General features: G+C 35.3%; 1 protein-coding gene across 7 annotated transcripts in view; it reads right to left on the bottom strand.

Annotated features, from left to right (window-relative positions):
• The window catches only part of LOC125073203 (protein Skeletor, isoforms B/C), a 72,712-nt gene that overhangs the window by 26,048 nt on the left and 26,746 nt on the right, over window positions 1-19,918 (bottom strand). For 6 of the 7 annotated variants that reach the window (XM_047683930.1, XM_047683932.1, XM_047683933.1 and 3 more), the window contains exons 3-6: window positions 12,762-12,946; window positions 7,088-7,250; window positions 3,385-3,512; window positions 3,008-3,145 (exon numbers count right to left, since the gene is read on the bottom strand). In XM_047683930.1, the coding sequence (XP_047539886.1) occupies window positions 3,008-3,145; window positions 3,385-3,512; window positions 7,088-7,250; window positions 12,762-12,946 (614 nt within the window). Of the gene's footprint in view, window positions 1-2,998; window positions 3,146-3,384; window positions 3,513-7,087; window positions 7,251-12,761; window positions 12,947-19,918 lie in introns of those variants that run through there. The other variant, XM_047683937.1, reaches the window with a different exon arrangement.

Below are 19,918 nucleotides of genomic sequence, written 5' to 3' on the forward strand. Positions count from 1 at the left end.
TTAATTTATCATTATAAGTTATCCCGTACTCGGCGTCAAATAAAAACATCCTTAGGAAACCTGCAAGCGTCAGATGAATTGTAATAGAGCTGCGTGTTCAATTTTTTCTAAATTAAAAAGAAAAAGAAAAGTGGAAATTCCCCTTTTTAAGGAATAACTAATATTTCCATTTACCAGTCCAATTAAGCTTTAAGGTTTTTTTTTAGGAGTGGGGACGACAATAGACCAATGATTCAGGGTCGAACCTACGACTGATTACATCGTTAGGCGGCCCGTAAGCCTTTGCGCTATTAATTCTTCTCAATCTAATACTTCTTAAAAGTAAAAGCCTCTTGCCCAAATATGGGAATATAATTTCAAATAGCCGATACATTCTAAAGATACGTAGTATGACAAAGCCGGTGACAGTCAATTATTTACATACGTCACACTCGTATATTTTGTGAATACTCTGTTGGTATTCTTTTAGAATATTGTTTTTACAAATACATGTAAACGATTTAGGGGACATCTGTCGTCTAATACCAACCCTCCTTGACCCGATAGGACGAGAAATTCGAATTAGCGCAATCCGACAAGAGTACTAGATTGGATCGCTCCGCTCAATGTCCGATCGGACAACACCACTTGCCACAACTGATCCTTGTGTACTGGGAGATGGAACCTCGAGCCTCCACTGCTCTGCCGCAATGCCGGGATAACTGATACCGCCAAAGAGAGTACGTCAGGTTTAAGGAATGTGATATTCAATTTGACTACTTACTTAATTGCCAATTAATCTATATTCGAGGTCAAACTTTTTTCCTAATTTGGAATAAATAATAAATCGACAGATTGACATAAAAATTCTGTATATGGAATATTTTATTACAGTTACTTATTATAATAACTTCTTGTTTGAACAGTTTAATTTATTTTACGAGTAATTTTTCAATAACGATAGATTTTGAAGTCGAAAAAAAAGATATGCTTCTTTGAAATATATTGTATTGTAATTTGAATCAATTTACAATTCCCGATCATTAGATTCTCTGTCACATGAAAAATAAAATGAAACACGTGAACATACAGCGTTGGTTGTACTCTACGTATTCCACTACAGTATCAATAAATTTACTGTTGCACCAAAATTAATTAAGACCACACTCCACTAATCTTGATCAGATTTTATGACTATCTTTTTTGGCACTAAGCCAACGCATAATGTGAATATGGGTCACTCGGTCAATAAATACAGAACTTAGTAATGGCTTGATTATAGCGTTACTTATCGAGTCCTAGAAACATTTCGACTAAACAAATATGAGTATACTGTAGAAATGTGACTTCGTCGATCATCTCGGTAAAGATACGACCAGTAAAAGATGGACCAGCGACATTTTACACATATATTACATACATATAAAATATAGTCCTAACATGCTTTTATTACTTATTTTTGACAGAATTCTTAAATCTATAACAATTACTAGTTGTCTTTATATGATAATGTAAAAACTACCAACGTTTACGAAAAATAAAATACTATCTGAAAACAATCCGCATAAGAAACTCACAATCAGATATTACAAGAAGAATAAAAGTGATCTTCTACTTAATTCAGTCAACCACCAAATCGGTCACATTTTTTATATAAGAATACCAAATTAATTAATTTTCCATACAAAGAATCTGGTCATTTCCAAACTTCAAGCCTTATTTGAACACAGAGGTCATGAATCCAAGTCTAGAACGGTTAGATTAAAACTATGGTCATGCCTCAATCTAAATTATTTTTGTTAAAGCAATTCGTTCTGCAAGGTTATTTATAAATCAGTATGAAAAATGTGTTTGGAAATTATACACTTTGGGAATTTATCAAGGCTTCAGTAACATTGAACGATGAAATATATTCAAGCGCAACGTTGGGATCAGACGATCGTGATTCTATAAATATTCGAGATATTTCTAAAAGGCACTTCGTATGGAAGCGTTTTCAGTTCGACATAGCGATAATATCGATATGCAAACATGAGGTGAGTGACGGATTACAATACAAAGAACTTTTAGTTAAAGATACAATAATTACATATACTAGTGAGTCGCACGCGAAACTTTGCGTTTATTCAACAGATTTTTGCAAATTTCGAAACCTATGACGGGCTTTGTTTTGATTTAATTTGCAAGCTGACGACGTCTGTTTGCACGTTTTACATTCGTTTTTTTTAGTAAAATTAAATATCTGTTAAATCGTAACTTTAAATAACTTAATTTACTAAATTTCATTCACGAATATTCTTTAATTTTCCACACATCTACGGCTAGAGGTCTTCAAAATGATTGAAAGAACTACAACCGATATTTCATGGGCATTGTTCCATAACCACGGGGACATAAGTCGGCTTACGCTATTAATATATAAGATATGTACATAATTATATGTTCTTATTTTATCCTAAGCGTTGAGAAACCGTTTGTCAAATTAAATTGAACCTTTGTGCACTTGTTGTCGGCACTAACCAAGGTGCAATATCATCAACGGACAAAATAGTGCACCACATAATATATGATTATTTTCTAAAATATGAATGAATGAACTTGAATGGTGAGTGAGCCAGTGTAATCACATCTCAGATCTTTAGGTTGGCGACACATAAATGGTGTAAAATGTCTTCTATATTTCTTAATATTATTGTCTATGGGCGATAGGAACTATCTACCATCAGGTAGCCAATTTGATCGGCTACTTAAATTTAAATATTGTTGTTTAATTAATTATTCTGACACGATTAATATCTGAAGGATATGTCGGTCTTTAAGTAATGAGAAAGTCGCAGATTCAATCCTAGCCTCTTGAGCTATTGTCGTCGCCACATCTACCAACAACGTTACGCTTAATTTAAATGGAATGAAATGAGAAGCTACAATTCCTTAAAAATAAATATAGCTGTTCTTTGAAAAACTCCCTATTTTAAAGTGATTAAATCGATGATATAATTGAGTGAATAAAATAAGGGTGTTAACGAACCTGCGGGGAAACACCGAGCATCTTGAGACTGGGCGGCACGTTGACTAGCGTGGCTCTCGGCAGAACCACGTGACCGAAGTTCACGGTGAACGCCTCGCACCACACCGCGAAGTGACCGATGTCGAATACCGTCAATTCCTGATGGAAAATTTTAAATGTATTTTAGTATTATAACCTGAACATGGGTAGTATCAGTGAGCCTCTAGATTTTTTGCAATACTTAGTTTTTTAAATTAATTTTAAACGTTTTTCATTTTAAAACTTAAACTATTACGATGCAAATAAACACCTAAAATTTCATATTTTTTTCAGTACATTACACAGATTTCTCTCTTACATTTCTCTTTACAGCGATGTAGTATACAAGATATACTCACTCCAGGTAATGTGAGGACGATTGTTTTCCTGTCATACTTGCGGAGCGGCGACTCCTTGCCGTTCTCGTCGGGTATGCGGATGCCTTGCGGGGACGGCTTGTCGCCGCGACCCACCCAGAACTTAGCATCTGTTGTAATATTGTCATTTATTATTTACTTTGGAACTAAATATATTGATCTCAATACACTAAACTTTCGGTAACTAAATAACTCGCCATTCTTTTACCGTGAAATTTATATCAAACAACGGGTATTTTGGTATAATATTATAAAAACAATTATTAATATGAATTTTTGAATTGGCGAATATATTCTATATATTTATCCGTTACATCAAACAGTCAGTCAAGGATGTTCTGTACTCGAGTGTTTTTCTCACTCGTCGGAACAAATTCCTCCCTTGGAAAATGCCTGCCCGTAGCGAAGCGAAAAGCTATTCTACAATTGATTTATGTTCTCCTCTACCGACCTCCAAGAAAATATTAACCTAAATTCCGTTTAACCAAGTGTGGTAAAGGGGAGCCGTGTATATCGCGATCATATCTCGACGGGGTATTATAAAGTGGATTGGTTTGATCATAGCCGATACATTCGCCGCCGGCAGCCGGCAGGAGGCAATCACTATGGCTGGAGCTTATCGAGCATCGGTCCGGGCGCATGTCACGACACTGCACGCCCGATGTCGTCGCACAAGTAAACTCTAAGGTTTCCCGTGTAAGTGCGTGTGGATAGATTACTTTCTTATGAAACTATATACTTCAAAATGAATAAGTCAAAACAAGGAACTTTGCATTTAAATCGCCTTTGAATGTATTCGTCTGCAATTATATTTATTTGCTAAGAGATCATTAAGATCTAACCAAAAATAATGTGTGCATCACTGTGCTTTGGAGCAGTGTCGTGAAATAAGCTCTCAACAGACAACACAAGAGGAAGGAAGGTAACACTACACGTGTGTGAACATTAAACGATACTGAATAAGATATTGACAATAATCGTACAATTAATCATGTTCACGATTTTCTGAGTGAAATCTCGTGTCATGTAAACGGCCTCTTAGACAATTTTATATTGAATAATGTTATGTTCACGCTTCGGCAAATTACCGTCATATCGGAGCCGGATGAAGACAGTTTGCCGACATGGCTTTCAGAATGAGGTGTAATGTTTAAAGTTCTAAAAGGGGCTTAGGAAGGACGTCGAAGATAAATTCTGTCTAGATTAACCTGAATATTTTTGCACAGCTGATGTTTAGGACCGTAATATTTACCGATACGTATATGCTAAAAATGAGAATACGTACGTCTATTGAATCCTAAGCAGGATACTAATTATATTTTTGTAATACGTTTGCTTAAATTGAAAAAAAGATATGATGTGATCATAACTATTATAAATCGAAATCCGGTTTACGTAAAATAAATATTGAAGAGCTGGCTTAACGCACAGATTGTTTTCATGAACATAACGATTGTCCCGCGAGGCATAATAAGAGGACAACTCCGTTTCATTTTTTCGTTTGCATACTCGTATATATAATTTACATTTACTTTTCGAGCGCGAAACCTGATACAATTTAAAAGCGACTCGTGCAGCTTTGGGTAGATTGGACCCCGGGTCGTATTGCGAGTGAAATTGCCTTTAAAAAGTGAATGCGTTGAACAATACTAGTAAAATGAAAAAAGTTCTCTATTGTTATTTGACGCGAGCGCGGACCGCGCGGACTACGACGTTAACCCGCCGACGGTTAAATTGCCGTTAAATGTGACCGCGTCGGCGCCCGTGTCTGTGACGTGGAAAGGATGTGCTCTCGATTGCAGCGTGGTTCGCGCTAATTTGGCTACGAACACGTTGGCTGTTGCGACAGCCGTGATTCAAGGATTAGACATACATTTAATATGCGGGTCGCCTCAGGTTAAGGTGAGCCATCTGAAGATGTTAATTTTGGATACAAATGTTTCTTTATTATATTCGTATTTCGTAATAGAATCAATCGATAATATTAATACTTATCATTTTCGAAAATAAAATTTTAATCATTTTTAGGCCGCGCCGCAGTTCTCATATGCGGTATTGATAGAGTATAATCAGATATTATCATCGTATGGAACTTTGTCCGATATTTCAGAAGAGAAACTGGGTCATCGGGTTTAAGACGTGATCTCTGCAAATGCGACAGCAATTATAAAATCTGTGTCGTTTCGTATTGTTCGTTGCGAATTGCGATACATCGGAATAACTCGTTCACGTCGAGACAAAGCCATCTCGATTAAGTATTAATTGCTCACCTGATAAATATATAATAGATAATATTCACCAGGTAACAGTACTACTATCAAATAGTAAATTTACATCATTCATTTGGCTTTATTTCATAACATTGTGTTGCGTCCACACTTGTGCACATCACTTCTCAGTCAGTATAGTATGATCGCGCAGGACACTAAACTTCCCGCTCTCAGACAGACAGTCTCCCGCGAGTCAGCTGCACCGACCACCAGGAATTTTATTCGCGTCACAGAACATCAGTAACGCGCTGTCGCGAGATGATGCACTCTCATTGATTACTTTGTGACATTTTCAATATTAGTTTTAAAAGATTTTTGTGGATGGGTTTCTGATATTATCTTTCAGTATCTAAGGTTATATTTTTAAAAGTATTTATGTAAATTTATATATACCATTCTAAATGATGATGTAGGAATATGAACCCGGTACATTATAATGCCTCTATATAATGTATCTCGACTATTTTTTCAGAATTGGTGGCAGGGAAGCACGCTTGCATGATTATTTCAGTAGCGAAAATGTGAAGTCGATCCAGCATTTACATTTTTCCTTAGCCTCATAATATTTTACCAAATTGGTGTATGGAATAACTTCCGAATCAGATTTAATAATAGTATGTAACTTTAGAGAAAACATTATATTCGTCGTGTTATCTCTTTTAGATAAGTCAAATGTGGCTCGGTGATTACATTGCTTAATTTACTGCGCGTAACTACAGCTGATTCAGACTTTTCATTTGCGAGGTAATTAAATCCTGTATTAAATATTTTAGTACACACATGAACCAAGCCACGCCTATATCCTCGTTTTATTTTCCATATATCCTCATAACTTAATTGCTATCCTCAAACAGGAACCTTCGGTCGAACCTTTACTGCTAAACTACAGTAGCTTAGTAATATTTGATATAAATCTCGTTGATAAATGTTTTCTTACGTACTATTTTTTTCCAGCACCTCAGCCCTAGTTTTAGTGTGAGAATATATCAAAATTTGATGTGAAAATACATATAATTTAGTCCACGTTTTATTGATACAAATTTTAGTAATTTGAACAGCCAAGGTCAAAATTAATAAAATTTTAAATTAATTTTACAGCCGAATAAAGATCAAATTCGATTGAATCGGATAAAATGACTTCGCAAATACCCTAAAGTAGTTTTTTACTATTCTGTAATAAATAAAAATATTTATTAGGAGTGCAACTTAGAAGATAGACCCACTTTTCCTAAGGTTTGCTAGCGTAGGCCACGTGGGAGGCGAAAAGCGACTTATCTATCATATTCTATTTAACAATATATCATTAAATATTTTCCACTATTTTATTTTATCGCCGAGCAATCTATTAATCGGAAATAAAGTGGCTCACTTCAATATGTAGTGTCATTAAAATAAAATAGATAAAGTTAACATACCAGGGGCTTCCCCGTCGTAGGAGAAGTTCGGTATGAGCAGCGTCTGCGCGTCCACCACAACGATGGCGTCCGAGGACACGCCGTGCACACCGCGCAGCGCCGCTACCTTCGCGGGCTTGGGGTACTCCAACGAGCGAGGAATGTCCACGGAACCGAAGTTTACCTGTGAATTTAGATGATTTTTTATTCGAACATCCTGAATCGTTAAATTGCTGAGAATAACATAAAACGATTAAATATATTTAAACAGATAACATTTCTATAACAATAAAACAATCTTATATTAGACGTATATCGTGATCGCACGTATTTCCCTCCTTAGTAAAAAGAAATAAAAAAAGTAAAAAATGTTGCAACAATTTCATCAACATTAACAAGTCCATCCAGTAATTGGGGCCGTTCTTTAACGCGGGTCAGACATTGATTTCCCTGCGAATTTAAACGTTTCCCTTTATACGTGTACACCAGAACACGAAATTCCCGCTCGTCACGTCAGTAGTCTCATCTGCGTGTGAAACTACAAGGCGCAGCTACTCAAAAAGTAATATGTACTGAGCCCTTCTGGTATATTTGACATTTTATGTATATAAGTTTAGTTTTTTCTTTCTATAAGCCATCACAAGAACATCTATCTTCATTCATTACTATAGATACTTTCGCCATTTTATTATTAAATACGAAAAGATCAAAAACATTTGAATACACAAGAGCTGTCGGTACAAATATTCCCTTGAAACTATTAATAACATCTCATTGTTCTAGTAAAGCGTTAACTTAATCCATTTAACGGGCTGCGCCGTGCAGGAGGGCTCAGTGCTCAGTGTTCGGTAAACATCACATTCGCTCGCTGGCATTGTTTGCGTTCTCCAGAGATTGCTCTCGAGTGGCATCGGTGAGGCTCTCGTTATTATTTTGATCGCTGCTCGTATTGTGCTTTGCTCTCAGATTGAAATATAATTAACAATCAAAGAGCAACAGAGACGCGGCTGAGAAGCCGAGACAATACGCGATGTGTATATTTTGCGATGGCACGCTAATGTCCAAAAGTAAATACGAAAGTGTCCCACGGCTGGGCGGACGGCTTCTCTCGTCGGAAGATGTTTTGTATATTTTTTTAACTATGGTTGGGTTTTCATTGTACACACGCCGGTTTCCGAGCCGTATCGTACACGGTACTTGTGTCTAAAGTACACTTGTAAAGATATGCTTTATTTTTCCATATTTCCTTTATTCAATATACCCCCGTACGCGCATATTGAATAAATATAATAAACAAAAAGCTTATAAATACAGTGTTGATGCCTCTTACTTAGCACAAACGCCCGTGTTGGAGGTCTCGCTTTTCCATAAACATCAGCTTAAAATACACTTATCAAAAGAGTTTAATGTTTTTACTTTACGTCTCAATTTAATTTAAAAGAAAAGAAAATATACGTATGTATATATTAGAAGTTTTCTTATCATTAAATTAAATATTATCCACAAGAGTAGAGACCATAAATGACAGTTGAAAAAAATCTCAATACCCTAACGATTTTCGTATTTTAAATATTAAATATTTCTACTTAAATATATTTTAAGCTTCCATTCCGTTTGAACGGAATGAAGCTGTGTTCATTTGATCTGTACAATTTATCTCTGGGGTTGCTGTTATTTAGGCGTCCACCTCAGCCCGTACAGTCTCGACCGACAGCTAGTTGGTCTGACTCGCTTTGTTTATCCTCGGGGAGCGAAGGACGAATCGCTCTGCACCGCGTGAGCTTAATCCTAACTATACATATTCAAAGGCATATCTGTGCCACGCTTAAGATTATGCTGTACTCGTACACTAAAGTATCAAAATATTTCTTTTGAAGATGTCTGTTTATTATTATTAATTAATTCAAATCAAAAAGCCTCTAAACTCCCCAGGAAACGTTCATTCTAATTCTTATTTTTTAATTCCAAAATCATTCGGATTCAGGACTGAGAACATTTGGTTACTTATTTACTGTCCTCGGTCGTTTGTTATTATTTAACAAGATTCTACATATACGATGCATATAAACCTGCACAATATTTAAGTAGCATTTAATTTTATAAATGGAAATAAATTAATTTCTATAATAATTAAATATAAATTAAAAAGAAAGCATCCCAACAGATCACATAAACAAATAAATAACAATAAAGAATCCATTATCAAAATTATCAACAGTCTTTACTTGTTGTCAGGTCCCTCTGGGTAGGTAGCATCCAGCTGTTCTACCACCAAACAGCAACTTTATAGTCCAGTGAGATGGAGTGCGCCAATGTTACTACTAGTAGTTAGCACTTTTTTAATATTTATACTTTAAAGTACAACACTGTGTAGTATTAAAGAACAAACACTCTGTATTTAGACGGAATAAACAAATGTATATTCGGCGTTCGCTACAGCGCGTGACTCTTTAATTGCTAATTTACATAATATAAGGAACATTTGTTAATGAAAGATAGCAACGTCTTATTATTTATGGCAGCGAGGTGGCGCTCATTCGAAATTGTTTTATATTTCTTAGTATGTTAACATATACTTTGTCTTTGTCTTGTCTTTGTACCTTTGCTTTGATTGTTAGTTTTATACATATAGTAGTTAAACACATATAATCAATATGTCAAGTTGAGTCCTGTCACCCGTCACAGCCTTATAATTCCTTCCTTATTAATCTGCATATAAACACGCGCTGCTAAGGTGGTTTAGACAGCTCGTGCGTAACCGTTTGGCTATCACTCACCGGTAACACTTTGTAGGTACGCGTTCCGGTTTCGAATGAGGCGTGAGCCACACGTAGGAGAAGTTTATATTTCTAAATAAAATAACACTATCAACAATCAAATAAATACAAACAAATCCAAAAATTTTACCCACACCAGACTGATGTCGTAATTATTGAAAACAAAATGAAACACAACGACCCGTTGTAAATACATCAATACATGTTATGACATCTCTCATGGCTTAATAATTTATTAATATGTATGTTTTTCTAAGTTTTCAGTAACATCTCGCTGTATCGAGTCGGGTCTATTTAAGCGCTTGTACTCGTAACGGCAACTAAATAATGATAAGCTGAACAACTGGTCGTTTATCTCGGCTGCACGTCATTTACTGGAACGTAGCGAGCTGGCGTCGTGTTTGTCTGCCGTTGTTTATGTTCCTCGGAGACGTCCAACTCGACCTGAACGCTTCCTGAAGCTCGAGGGAGACAAGCCGATAGTTTTCGTTTGCCGGTTTAACGAACTAAACCGCTATGTATCAGTTCATATTAATGCAGAGTCAATGTACACATATTGATATTTTATTTTTAAAATAATGATCTTGTTTGGGAAGTTATTATGTAAATTTACGCCTCTGGAGCCATGAGGTTTTATTCACTAAAATTTGGATTAATATATAACCCTGCTTTGTAAAAAGAAGCTGTTCTTGAAGAGCAGCTGTTACGAGTTGGTGGTTACAGGTATCGCAGAATCCTTACAAAGTTTCCTCACATTGTTCAACACAGGGCCTCATCCACTGTTGTTACAGTGTTCCATATCATTTGTTCCGATCATACTTACGGAGGTAGTGTGGTCTTATAGCGTATAACTATTATCAATAAATTAATTAAGAGTCATTACCAAACTTTTATAGCCAAAATAAAAGAGGTATATGTATGTATATCACTAGTGTATCTATGATTGATTTATCTATTTTCATTTAAAACTCATTCTAAAGTCAGTTTTACATAGTTAGGAATATTCGTAATTGAAAGCAAATGTGTTATTCGTCTCAATAGCCTCTAAGCTCGAGTTCCGCCATTTAGTGACATTCGGCTTAGTGACGTGTAAGTGTAGTTTAAGTGTAGCGCCGGCTTACGGTGCTGTTAATGGTCTTTATGAAGATTATAATTAATTCACTCGCTTATTTTGGGTCAAAACATAAATACATTGTTTCTTGAATAATATCTAACTTACATACGATTAATAGCGAATAGCGATCTCGTATGTAAGAGATTTTTATTTCTATTGTTTGTATTTTTATATACATTATGGTACGTACAAGAACATGACGATGTACATTCTCTATGCGCCAGCTTGATGACAAAAAGGTTCATTTATCCTTCAAACCGGAACACAATAATACAAAGTACTGCCCTTTGGCGATAGAATATGTAATGAGTAGGTGGTATCTACTCAGAGCGGCTTGGACGAACCAACCAACCTTACCACTAAGTGAAACATAAACCAACGATATGCTTTACCTACTTCCTGAGACACGTGAATGAAATTATAATAACTTGACAGAGGGACCCAATGACCTTGTAATGGCCAAACCCAAGATAATCTCGAAAGCTGCAAAAAAACATAATGAACCATACAAACTAATATTATTTAAAACTCTCGGAGATGAGTTAAGGAAATTTCTAAGATATTAGGTATAAACAAGAGTTCATTACATTTTACAGTAGTTCAAAACCATAGATATAATAAACAGAACAACTCACAGTCCACTACAACAAACAGACAAATTTCTAAATATTAGAGCAGACTCCATTTGCCAGAGTGTAGACTAGCAGCAATTACCGAGTCAATAAAAGTTGGCCTGCTTATTAAACAATCTTAAAATGTGTAATAATTGAGTAGAATAACACTGTGATGTAATTACGCTGACGAAAAAGTGTAGCTGGTAAGATTTTTCTTTGTACAATCTAAAATGAGATGATACATAATGTGGGAGGGATCTAAACGCCAGCTAAGTATTATTGAATAATGCATCTTTATAAGAGTATTGAATACAACGAGGCCGCGATAGCGATCTCATCCGAGACATGCGCTAAGTCGGAGACAATACACCGGCCCGCCGCCGCCGCCGCCGTGGCCGCTGTTTATCTTGTGCTGTTTGCACTACACGGGGAGATAGGTATATTAGTTCGTGGTTTAGTTAGCTGCATATTTCGAAAGGTATTTACATTGCAGGTGCATCTCAACTTGATATTTATGTTAGTATTCACTTGAGTTACGACTCGTCTGTTGTGCCATTTCACTGGAAAGTTGTTGGAAGTAGAATTTGTGTTTGAATTATCATTTATTTTAAAAATATTCTAATTAATTTAGTAATTGTACCATATAATGGTAGGGTGGTGGAGTTAGGTAATGCTTACAATGGATACTGTTTTTGTAATGTTATTTTTGTAAACGGTAAAAAAATGTATATTTAAATCAAATTAGATGTGCACGTCGCTTACGAACACTGTTATGTTCTGCGTCAAAGGGATATGCACTGTTCTCTTTATCACAACTGAATCTGCAGCTTGTCGTAGAGAACAGAACCGCAACCGTTATTGTAGTGTATAAAGTGTTTATTATTTCATATCTGCTTTCATTGTACTACAGCACATCACCAGTATCCGCAGGGACCATTATCATGACCTGCTGTGATGTCGTATGTAGCGATGACTTGATATTACCGTTGTTACAGCAACTCAAACATCGGCTACGAGCGTCAACAGCTTAACGGAATACGGGCCGCCTCGAGATGTACACGTAATAGGCTCCTAGCATCGTGAGTTATTAGTCGTACCGTCTCTGAACACAGGACACACACAACTATGAGACAAATAGTATCTGCTTAAAAATTATGATTTCCTTCTGATTACTAGGTATATAAACTTACTGAAAACTCGTCACACCACACGGAGAACCAGTTAACGTCACGCAGCGTCTTTCCGTCGGGTAGAGACAGTGTGATGCCTTCCCCGCGGTACCGTCGTAGAGGCGTCGTACTGCCTCGCTCGTCACGCAGGCGGAGAGAACCAGATGCGGTCGGTGATTTTGACGTGCCGACGTAGAAGTATGCAGCTGTTAAGGAAGATATTATAATTAGAAATGAATATAAAATACCTGAGGTAAATAGAAATAATATAATCAGACGCAGGACCAAGGGTTCTACGTTCTTTTCAATGTTAATAAGTTACAATTTATTGATAAAAAAATACAATATCCTTTTAGTATACATTAATACAATAAAAAGTATAAAAGTATTTTAACTAAATAGAACCCAACTTCAATAGCAAATACCAGCAATCGCGGTTCATTTGTCGAAGAGTTTCGTTGTCTGTCTCCAGCACTCATTATCGTCTTTTCGAAATTAAAATTTTAAATAAATCATTTTCGGAAAATAAAATTTGCAATCCATCTGCCTGAACATATATTAAATAAATCAAAACAAAAACGCTTGTCTGAAACTCATAAGGTCTCTTTGTCATTCGTCCTAAAGGATATATTTTAAAGTTGAATTCTGATATGACAAATTATTATATAGACTCGAGGAGGGAAGGTAAACTAATAACACCTAGATTCCGACTTCGCAAAGTTAATACATCCTTCCTGGGGCTCGGTATTCGTTTCTATAATAAGATTCCACAGTTATTTTTAACATGGCCTAATAAAAAATTTAAACTTCATAAGCAACAAGCGACAAGCGTGGACTTAGTATTTCTTGATTTCTAGTAAGATGTATAAAAATTTGATAATTTTTATACATTTCTTTACTTATATACTCTGTAATTAAAATGGTGGAAAAGAGTAACTTCTGGGTTTCTTGCCGGTTCTTCTCGGTAGAATCTACTTACTGAACCGTGGCAGATTTTGAATTTTATAAATACGTATAATTTATAAGAAATAATTATAAAAACTTGAAACCCTCTGAAATGTAAATGAAGTATAAAGCGCGCCTCGCACGGACGACGACGCACTAAATTACGAAAGTCTTGGATACAACCTCCAGAGCAGCCAAAAGCAATCAAGACAGGTCTAAACTCATTGCTCAGTCGTGTGTAAATATTCGTCTTAGTAGATCGGATTCGAACATTTTATTGCCGTGACAATACTATTGTATTTAGAATTTATTTCAAATTGTTAAAGTAAAAGTAAAAGTTAAGTACAGTAAGAATTAAAAACTTTATTCTAAATCTGGATATAGTCAATGAAATCCACAAAGACGCGCCCGACTATTTCCCGCGAGGGCAAAGCGCGGGGTGATGTAGCTCAACACAAACGTCAGTCTCGAGTGGACCGCGGCTCCGCGTATAATATTTAATACACGTCGCTTTGGATATTGAGCTTACTTGACGTAGATTGAGATTATCAGAAAAATCGCTCCAAATACTGTTTTGTTACAAGATTTTTTACTTTTAAATTAACTTAAGTGCAGTAGTAGTCTTGAATAATGCGTACCATAACTGTGGTCCGCAAATCTAAAATATGGTATATATACAAACGTCATTATACATATATATACATTTCATTGTATACTTAGAGACGCAGGCTACAGAGAAATGATGAAAATACGTTCTGCGAGACTGATCAAAGGAATATAATAACATGTATTCAAGAAAGCGAATAAAGAGTTTCCACGAATTCTCGAGTCTGTTCATGTTCGTAGAAATTAGAAAATGATTTTGAAATTGATTACAATTTATACAAAGGTCTTCGCGTTTCGTCTTACAAGTACAATTAAGCATATTTTTTAATTAATTTTACAAATAAAACTTAAAGCCCTAACTGGTCCTAGTGTATTCAACTATACTTATTAAATCCTGATGGATAGATGGAGGAGGATGCAGAAGAAAAATCTGGAGGAATCCTGTGCTAATCATAACCTACTAGCTACGTACTAACGTGGAACGCGTTGAATAACAATCTCGAAACCTGCTCCTTAAGATACTCCTTTTAAATATCCTTATATCCTTATATATCGCGTATCCTGTATCTTTTTCTCCTGTCCATTCAGTATTATTTTATGATATTTTCGTTTAATATATGAAATAAAATAAACTAAGCTATTAATTTATCATTGTGTTCAAATCAATCGAATCAGTTAGATTTGCTAATGCAACTAAATATAATAAAGAGAACTCTCCTAGTTATATGTAATATTTATTTTGTCATTTTATATATGTTTATAACAAAAGCTAAACTAAAAAGATAATACCTCAAGAATACAAATAAACAACAAAATATAAAACTGGGATTCGGATCAAAATGAAATATTTCGTAAGATGTTGTTTAAAATTAATGTAGAAGATGAAAATCTGTTCCGTCGAGCTCGTGAACAACACCTAACCGACCCGAGTATTACAAATATGTCTGGTTTAAACGTCGCAGTGGATTCTACCACGAGCTGCAAATACTTTAACGTTTGCTGCTTCCGAGGGGGCGTTCTGCTGGCATCTGACTGTTTCCTTTTTTGTTACTCGTATTTATTTTAAAACGAGCTGCTCTGTTCCCGCAACATTTTTCTCGGGGACGTTCTATTTCAATATATTTTTTAATAATTATTGCTTTTAGTTTTCTGCCGTAAATCATACACGTTTATTTTAGTTCATAAAATATGTCTCACAAACATCAACTCGATATATAATAATAAATAAATAATAAATAAATAATTTATTCAAATTCAATGATCCAATAATTACTTTCATATTTAAAGCAAATGTTAGTACAGTTCTTATATATAATTGTATATGTGAAATTTTATACATGAATTTATGAATGAATTGGAGCAGCGTCTACGTTCTACTTTTTTCTTAAGGAAAGGAACCTTGGACTATTGTTATTCCAAATATAATGAATTGCATATTGAATTTGGACGAATGTTTTCGTTAACGCGAACAAATGCAACGAACGAGTTTAAAGTAACGCTTGTTTGCAATATTCCTAAAAGGAACCGTCAGTATGGTAAGCGCGTGAAGGCTGGTTCCCGATTTATTGAGTAGTTCAATCTTGGACGTCAGAACTATTCCAATATAGTCGTGAGCGTCGGTGTTGTGTTTTGTATGAAATTCTTGCTTTGATTTTAAACAACTGTTGCGGCGAGTGTCGGATACGAGCACATTCGAACTACTCACTTCGCTTCGAAACTATTAACGAGTTAAAACACAGAGAGGTTTTAAGCTAACATTTTCATAATCCTAGAATTAAATCAAACGCTTCAATTGATTTTAATAGAAACCCCTAACATTGCTCTACTAACACTTGTTAAAAATTTGATAACCAACCTCGTGCCGCTTTCCTTTCACACTGTTCGCACCCCTTACGTGGTGATAAAAGCACCAAACCTAATCCTAGAGAGCTCTCTATGTATGGTCTCCTGCACATTCGATGTGTCTTTGCGCGAAACAATGCGATATAGTATTGAGTCAGTACATTCAATTACATATAAGCTTTATATATTGTATGAGAAATATATTTCAAATTGAATCTGGTTACATAATTTACATATCTGTTCAAGGGGAAATTTCTTCGATACTTGGTATAATAAATAATATAACAAAATGTAAATGAATTATAACATCCATACCGAGTATAGAGCAGAGTCGAAGTAACACTCGTACAAGCTTACGTAGGTCGTTGACTTAGACTGAGTCTTAGACCTTTGTCATTTTGAGTAGAAAAAGAAAGTTGGTGATTGAAATTAACCAGATGTTAACCGTGGCGATCGATCAATGGTGAAAGTGGGCCTGTCAGATGGAAAGTTAAAAACAAATCGACTGTTATATTCGTTATTAATATTAATTAATTTTACAGTCACTAATCTGTTGAACTAATCAATAGTAAGTATTGAATATTTTTTCATTAATTATTAAGCTCATTATTATGACTAATTAGAAACGCTTAAAAATTGACCTCGATCCCGCCCGCACTGCTCGGATTAGCCGCGGCGCCCGCGGACCAACTATTCCTGGCATTATCAAAACTTTCCACATTCAACAAACTAATACTTTAGACTAATAGCTTCTGAGTTATACATATAGTAGCTTAAAATTGTTTGCTTCGGTACAATCGAGTATGGGAAAGCGTAACATTTAAATCGAGAGCGAAATATCCCTGTATAAAGTATTTATATATACATAAAAGTACTGATTAGCAATAATTGAAATGTTAAGAATAAAAGTATAGCATTCCTAATAATAGCTTTAATGATATATAATAAACGATAATCACTATTAGCATTTTTACATTAGCAGCCTGTAAATTTCCCACTGCTAGGCTAAGGCCTCCTCTCCCTTCACGCTACTCCAATGTGGGTTGGTGGAATACACATGTGGCAGAATTTCGTTGAAATTAGACACATGCATCCTCACGATGTCTTCCTTCACCGCCGAGCACGAGACGAATTATAAACAAAAATTAAGCACATGAAAATTCAGTGGTGCCTGCCTGGGTTTGAACCCGAAATCATCGGTTAAGATGCACGCGTTCTAACCCCTGGGCCATCTCGGCCGGATAATTATGAAGTATATATTATAACTACGTGCGTTAAATATAATAACGTATTGATTTCTTTTTTTTATTTATTATAAGAGAAAATAATTATGTTATGCATTAAGATATAATAATAATAATAACTTTTATTTCAGGTAAATAATCAAACCCTTAGTTAGAAATAAACAGACATCAAAAAGTACAAAAATACTACATACAAGGAAAGGAATACAAAATTGAATGACCACGCGCACATTTGGATGGAGAGTATTGAAAAAAATCTTCAAAGACTTCAATGATTTTCCGAAAACCTTAACAGATTATTCGATTGTGTTCATCAAAGTTTTTGAAAGTTTTTGAGAAAGTCATATAGCAAATAGACTGTGTAATATCACGCTACGAGCCGTCCAGGGCGGAGCAGTAACGCTGGAGGCGGGAGAAACCGCACGGAGCAGTTAGTCTATAAATACATTCTTAATGAGTGGTTGAACGCGGTAAACTCAGGAACTGCCACTCGGCTTTGCATAATTATTTGTTCATTACATAAAGCAATTACTAAGTACGGTTATAGGCCGGACAACCGAGCACTACGGCCCTGATAAAGATGCTTTCATAAATGTGAACCAATCCGACAACTGTTTCAAACAGACTCATATATGTGTATGTAATCTCGCTTTTAACTCGCTTTTAATAAAATCCGATTTGTACGCAAGGATTTGCAAACAAAATAAAAGAGCATATTTCATACAGCTATGAATTCCACGAGTATTTTTAGGAGCGCGCTTATCACTCTAAAGGATACCTCACCTTCCATGTCCATGGTCCATGTCCTCCATGTTCCACATAAACTTATTTATATACATTTCACCCAATAGAGAATATTTAAACGAGTTGGAATTTTGCTGCTAATTTGATTCCAAGGCAAAATAAAACGTTTTTCCATTAAGTTAGAGTCGTATTTCGTTCGTTAAAGCGTTTGATATAAATTTGTGGTATCTGCCAATAATTGTCCAAGCTAATTGGGAAGAAGCGCTGAGTGGGTATCGAGGTATATTTCACGCAGAGGGCATTAAAACTAACGATGCTAAACAAATAAACTAGCCTTATTTATAAACAAAGTTGTTATCTAACATTTACAGGACGAAATGATGAACTCTGGATCTGGAGCTCTCTCTAATACCCGCTCCGCTTCTAATTTACTAAATTATTCAATAATACATAAGTGTAGAAATCTTAAGCAACAGAAACACCACAAGTATCCTGGTTGTGTTAGTTATAGTGTTGGTTTCATTGGGATATTTTAAGCGGTTATCTCGGCGCGCTGGACGGACCCGCGGCGCTAATCTCCGCTGTGTACGCGAGCCGGCTGCAGTCAGCTTTACACAGTTAATTACTTTAAAACATCTAAAGTCCGGTCTTCAAGTTGCATCTCCTGTATTTCTTGTTTTATTTTTCTTCATATTTAATCCTTTTATAAATAAAATATCTCGTATTGATGACAATTTTATTATTATAATATTTGTAATTCTTCTGACTGGGTATCAGTAATTTCCAAAGGCTAAGCAACTGCCTCTATAGCATGAAATATTATAGAGCACGAGTGTGTTCACTATTATATGGTTCTGTTAAATAACGATTCAAAAGTCCCTGTTCCCTACTCGAATAAACTATATTTTGATTTTGATTTTCCTTAGTAGCATAAAAACATTTTCAAATTCATCTTCCATTTTCAAGTCAACTGAATAGCTTTCAAAGGATTGTTAAACAGATGCTATCCACGAAATTATTGATTTTAGAATTAGCCCCAACTCCGACGTGAATATGAAACAATGCATCAATATGCCTTGTTTAATTAAAGCACTGATTGTGCGTCGGCCCGACCCTCGCCGGCGAGGGCGGGTGTCGACACGAATGTCCGACCGGCTCACTACAACCAATCATGGATTATCACCCAATTTGCATCCCTTTAAAGACATTTTGTTTCGGACGATGAATATTGCGTTAAACTTACGACACTTTTTATGTTTATTGTATTTTCTATATTAATAAATTAAATCGTTTTTAAATTTTGTTTAGTTTTTTATTAGAAATATATCCATGACTTTTCTAGCTACGGTAAAACTTTTACATACTGGAACAGTTGCTGGCTAGATCGAGTTAATATCAAGCCAAAATTAAAAGCAAAGAAATGAAATCAAATTTTGAATAAAGTACCAATCTGTTCTATGGATTAAGAAATACAGATTACTTTAATTACAACAGTATGTAATACTACACTTAGGTACTTATTTACTTGACTTACGAAAAAGAAAGTACCGGATGAAAATACGAACCGACAAAAGACGCTCATTTGTTTTTTTCTATTTGTTATAATTTCAATATGCTCATTAAAATTATATATTTTTCCTGGTCTCCTGTGAGGTAGTTTCATTTTGTATGTAATCCGATTATCTAAGACGTTGAACTATTACACAATACTACGAAACTTTTACAAGCGGTCTGGCCTTTTATTTGTAACGATCTTCAAATGTCATCATAATAATGATCATTTAAATTAATGATGAC

Source organism: Vanessa atalanta, chromosome 23 (genome assembly GCF_905147765.1).
Source record: "Vanessa atalanta chromosome 23, ilVanAtal1.2, whole genome shotgun sequence".
Lineage (NCBI taxonomy): Eukaryota > Metazoa > Arthropoda > Insecta > Lepidoptera > Nymphalidae > Vanessa > Vanessa atalanta.